This window comes from Pteropus alecto, unplaced genomic scaffold (genome assembly GCF_000325575.1).
Source record: "Pteropus alecto unplaced genomic scaffold, ASM32557v1 scaffold7, whole genome shotgun sequence".
NCBI classification, from domain to species: Eukaryota; Metazoa; Chordata; class Mammalia; order Chiroptera; family Pteropodidae; genus Pteropus; species Pteropus alecto.
Window position 1 is genome coordinate 30,136,480 of NW_006494614.1, and position 6,051 is coordinate 30,142,530.

General features: G+C 36.7%; 1 protein-coding gene across 2 annotated transcripts in view; it reads right to left on the reverse strand.

Moving 5' to 3' along the window:
• Positions 1-6,045, reverse strand: part of ZNF451 (zinc finger protein 451) — a 71,010-nt gene extending 64,965 nt beyond the window's left edge. For both annotated transcript variants that reach the window (XM_006926417.3, XM_006926418.3), the window contains exons 1-2: positions 5,914-6,045; positions 5,308-5,391 (exon numbers count right to left, since the gene is read on the reverse strand). In XM_006926417.3, coding sequence (XP_006926479.1) covers positions 5,308-5,391; positions 5,914-5,934 — 105 coding nt within the window. In that variant the 5' untranslated portion in view covers positions 5,935-6,045. The remainder of the gene's footprint in view (positions 1-5,307; positions 5,392-5,913) is intronic.
• Positions 6,046-6,051: the final 6 nt, after the last annotated feature.

The following is a 6,051-nucleotide window of genomic DNA, read 5'->3' on the forward strand; positions in this document are numbered from 1 at the left end:
TGAAAATGGGCAAAAAAAAAAAAAAAAAAAAAGCCACTGAATTTGGCAACAAGGAGATTTTAAAATGCCTTCGAGAGAACAATTCAAGAAAGTAGTGGGCATTGAAGCCATTCTCTAAAAAATTAAGTAGAAAATAAGGTAATAAAAGACATGAATAAAGATTATTCTTTAAAATAATCTAATATATTGAGAACAAGAGAAAAGAACACAGAAAAAGATGGCTGAAGGAAAGATTTTTTTTTAGGATAGAAAAAATTGACTGTTGGCAAGCCAAAGTAATTTAGTAGAAAAACTAACAGAAAGAGACCCTAGAGTCAGGAGACAGAAGCTAAGATCTAATTAAAGATCTCTTCCTGAAAGAAGCAACCAGTCTCAAAGATAGCTTGTTTCTCCCCCTAGGCTACAACTAGGGGAGAATCCAAGTAGAAAATTGCTATCCTGGCAGGTAGTGATCCAGCCACTGACATAAAACCAGAGAGCATAACTTCTGAGCAAAGATCATGGAATAAAGTAATTGGAATTTTTGCCAGAGCTATAAAAATAGAAGTTTAAAAAAGAGGAAAAGAGAGACAGATAATTCCCAATGTATAGTCAACAGAGATGCATCACCTACTTTAATCGCATAAACAAGTGACTAAAACCTACCACTAGTATTATCGAAATCACATGGTCAATCTAAGAAGGAAGTAGAGGAGATAAAAATACCTTCTCCTGTTCATATAATTACCTGAGGTTGAGCTGTTCAAGAAAAATGCATTAGGAAATGTTATTACATGCCCATAACAATAGCACATCGAGATAGTCCCCAGGTTACCAGAAATACATAGATGTAGGGGTAGAGCTTCCATGAACAGACAGTAGATATAGAAATCAGGAGAATGACAGAGGGTAACAGGCCACAAAGCAAAAAGTAGAATGGGTAGGAAAAAATGGAATAATGAAAATGGTTACAAATAGGATTACAAAGTAGATGCAGAAATAGTAGAAGGGACAGGTGTAAAAATAGGTACAAGAAGACTATCAGAAATTTACTATAGGAATTAACCGTCAGACTGACATGCAACCACTTTTGAATTAAACAATGACAACTTCATGTCGTTCACACTAAGAATAAAAAGAATCAAGATATGAAAACCAAAAGAAAGAAAAATCAGGAGCCATTTACTCAACAAATGATTACGGAGTTGTGACAGAATGACAGAGGATGACGACAAGCATGTGAGACAACCAAAAAAGGCAAAGAGGTTAAGTGAAAATAAAGAGAAGTATCACAAAAGAAAAGATTACTTATAAACAAATACTCCACACTTCAGCTAATTTCCACAGTGGTTATGGAAAAACTGCTACCAAACTTCTACCAAAACATTTTAGTACCCCATTTATTTTACTGCTAATCAAAAACATTTGTCATGAGCCCTGTACAGGGATTGTGCTAAACTTCTCATGAACATGATTTCTTTTAATCCCTACAATTACTTTACAAGATGAGATACTGAATTATTACTATTGTCCTATTTAACGAACAGGAAAACTAAGTGAGGTACACCTGGTTCTCTAAACACATAATTGGTTACATGGTCAATGCAACTCTGAGGTCGTTCAAAATACACATACTATTTTTAAATCAATGCTTACTACCTAAATTTTTAAGATAATTTTCAATAAGAGAAAAAGACTACCTGCTATTATGCCCAACTCCAAATAATTAATAATACTGACCAAAAAACAAGTTAACATCCCCAAAGAGGTAATGTTTATAATACAAAGATCAAGAAGAAATAATTTCTTATAATACTTATAATGACTGCTTGTATCCTTAACAAGTATAAATGCATGCGGTCCTCCATTTACAAGGTATTTTATTTGACTGCTCCATCCATCAACTAGAAAACCTCTGTAGCAAGTCTCATTTCCTCTGTACCAATAACAAAATCAGAGGATTGTACTTCTAAGGCCACACAATTTAGGGGCAGGAGCACAGGCACAAGCAAAACAGATTAGGAACACAGTTGAATTAATATTCTAAGTTAAAAAAAATTTTTTTAATGAAACAAAAAACTTTCATTCCTGTTAATAGAAAACTGATTCTCATATAAAACCAAAACACCAATTACCTATTAACTGACAAGTGATGTTAATACACTAAGATACAGTATACTATGCCTCCTCACCCCCCAAAAAAGTTTACTCTAGCCTAAAACAAAGGATATGGCTTTGGCACAAATGCAAAAGTATAATCTAAAACCCTAAATAATTCATTTCCCAACCACTACCACCCATCCCCACCCATCTAGAGAAGTTAGAGACACAGTTTACTTCTGCAGTCCTGCCCAGTTCAAAAATTTCAAATGGTTCCCAACTGCCTACTTTAAGTTCAAATTCAGTCCACAATTCAAGATCTATACTATCTGGCCCATCCTTCCCTCTTTCACTGAAAAAATTCTTATTATCCAGAACTACACAAAATCCTGCTTTCCCAATTTTGATGCCTTTCCTTCTTTCTTCTCAAAATGACTTCTTAAACATATACAAATACTAAATGCTACCTAACCAAATAAGCTGAAAAATCTTTTTTTTTTTTTTTGATAGCACCATGTACTTTTATAAAAGAACTTTCTACTAAAACTATTTACACAGTTCTCATCTAGTATTTGATCTCCCGCACTGATACTTATGGGTAGGATATATTTCCAATTAATCCACTTAATTCATGACTTTGCATGTTATAGGTTCCAACATTATTTTTATTAAGCTAAGTACAGTCCCAAGACACCCAGCCAAAAGATATCCTAATTTTTTGGCCATGACCCCTTTCTATTGCAATTAAAGTATTATTACTTGACTTTTGTGCTCCTGAAGTTATTTATGAAATTATACCTTGATTTCCTTCATTATTTGTACATGTTCAATGATTCTACATTATACCAATAATCTTAGCTGAAACCTAAATCTCATGTGCTGTTCTCAAGATTATGATAAACCGCCTCAGCAGTTTTTATACCTTTGTATCCAGAGTAGCACTATGCAAAATCATGTCGTCAGCTCTTAGCTAAAAGTTTTCTGGGAGTAAATTACAATATCTGCAGTTTCAAAGAAAGACATGAAGATGATGGCTGAATAAAGAGTCATATCATCAAACTTAACAGAAAATGAGAGGAAAAGACCTAAATGAAAAGTTTTTGTTATGGTAACATTTTGTTTGTTGATCTGATCCCTGTTTACACAGGTGTAATGGCTTTACAAAAATCAAACAGTACACTTATGAACTTTGTTATATTCCAATAAAATTTAAATGAAAGAGGTCATTTTTGCACTTCTACATCTACATTATCCCTTTCCTTCAGCATGCTATGTTTAGCTTCATACTCCACATTTTGCAAACCACAGAGAAACTGTTCTACCATGTGGATTAAAGATGAGAAAATTAAATTAATAACAGCGAACTAAGAAATTCAAACCAGAGTAAATCAAGAAATGACATCATAATGCTTTTTTGGTTTCTGAAGAAATCTTAAGCAGAGAACTATTTATCGTTATTGTACAAGTAATATCTGGAGGAGTCAAGTATAAGATTGGATCAGAGAAGTAGAAATTTCTGTCTCTAAATGTGTTCCAGAATTGACTTAAGGCCATTACTGCCATTTAAGTGTCACTAAAAAGGCAGAGGAGAATGTTTTTAATAGATTTCTTCTAGTATTGTAATTGCACTTAATACATATAATTTATTTCCCCATTTGCAACTATCGAACCTTTGAATCTATATTTGGAAACAGGAATAAATATAAGATGTATCAAGTTGAATACACAAAACATTGATTGTATATTTTTTATTTCTGATGCAAAGATATAACATCTCTTTATTTTAAATAAAACTTAAAATTATTTTTAAACTTCAATTTAATACAAGGTTATATTAATTAGTCGCAAGCTACACTACAATTCTTCATTCCATTAAGTGTCAAAAAAAAAAAATGTTTTCCAAACTTATTTTAGTAGAGTCTGTGACTTTTAAAGCAAGGCCCATAGCTCAGAAAAAAGTGTGTCATTCTTACTTTTAGTTGCAGAAAATATCAAAATAAATATTCTCTATTCACGAGTATATCAATATTCAAGAAGAACCTGAAATATCTGTCCTAAAGAGACATGGAATCCTGTTACCATATGTCGGTCCACAGGGAATAAAGGGGCAGGATACAATTCTTCTACCCTTTCCTCCAATCCTTAAATTTAAAATGAAAAGGACAGAATACCATATGTACTAGCATTGGGGAAAAAGCCACAGAAATGATCTTGTGAAAGATTTCTATTAACAAACTGATTAAAACACAACAATGGATCACCACAAAGGCCCTAATGCTGGAGCACTAGAAGATATTGTCTAATAACCAGTTTTACAAAGTTGCCTCAAAATCAACAAGCAAATATACATCAGACACTAAATTAAATAAAAATAATTATACACCCTTAATAGCAAACCTCAACTAACTACAGCATTCAAAATGAGTAGTTTAGAGTAGAAGTATTCTCTAGCTAAGATACTACTTTAAGCAGAGCCTCTGTGATACTTTAACAGTTTTGGGTGAAAATCATCCCAAAATATGTCATACCACCCTTTTCCCTAAACCAGTGCTTTATAAAGTGTGGTTTGGATATTTGTCTGTCCTTGCATTGTTCCAAAATGAAGATTCCTAAGCCCCACCTACAAACTGATTCAATAGGTCCAGAGTGTGTCCTAGGAACCTATACATACAAATGCTTGAAAACAACTGTCTCAAAGGAAATAAAATCAGAAAATACAGTAAGTTCCTGGTGATGCAGGGATCTTCATTATGAACATCAATTGTTGTACTATGCTGTAACATCATGACCTCAGAGATAAGTGACATCTTCAAGCTATCTGCCTTCATCTTATGAAGCTACATAATGCTCAGGTTTTAAGTTCTTGCAATTCTTGTTTTCTATATTCTTCTCCCTCACGTGTGTCATCTTTTAGAAGATATTCTTATCCCACTTCAAAACAGTCTTAAAAGACCAAAACTTTGCGTAGATTACATATAAAATGGCTCTAAATGAAGGCATGAGAAGTGATTAACTGTACAACACGTACTTTAGGCCACAGTCTCTGTGATGGCTACTGTGGTTGCCCAGAGACTTCTTTTGGTAAATTTCCTAATCCTATGCCATGCTCACACTGTCTAGCACCTATCAGACATGCATACTATCTGCTGAACACGTGAGATAGTCACATAATGGCTTACCACGCACAGTCTCTGACTCTGGGAAAAACCGAATGTCATTGCTACTTACACTAACAAACTGAATATCATCTTCATTTTCATCCGCTGTGGACTCAGATGCCTCGGGCCCAGCTGGAGGGACAGATTCTACCATCTATAAAAAATAAGCCAAAACACGGTTATCTATACAACCACGTACTCGCAGCAACAGATCTTCTTGAAAGGAACGAAAAAGGAAGAGCTTTATAGGAAACCTAACTGAGCCTAATTCCACGCAACGCGACTAAGAACACAACTCGATGGAGTCCGGTTATGCCTCTGCATACCTGGGGCTGTAGGAACCTGACGACGAAAACAAGGTACCAGCCCCTTCGAATTCCCCAATCTGCTCAAGGAGGAGGGATGCAAGCTCACTACCAAGAGCAAGCCTGTCTCAAAATGTCGCTCCTACCGGCAGAGCAGCGGCAACACGGAATTCCGGAGCTGGTGCAGGGGGCCGGGGGCGGCAGGGCGGCCATTGTTGCCGCTGCTTCCTCGCTCAGACCTGCACTAGCCCCCAAACCTGGGCTCGGCTCGAGACGCTGCGGGCATCGCCCCGCGGCTGCTGCCGAGCACCAGGCCTCAGACCTTGGCGGTCCGCCTGGGAGAACCCACGCCCCGACGCGCCACTACTCACCTCGGACCCTGGGTCTCCCATTTCTCTGACGGCCTAACTGATAGCACTCCCCTCCTGCCTGCTGTCCCCACGGCCGCCGACGCCGCCGCTGCTGTCCGTGCCGCCGCCGCCACGACCTCCCTTCCCGCCCAGCACCGC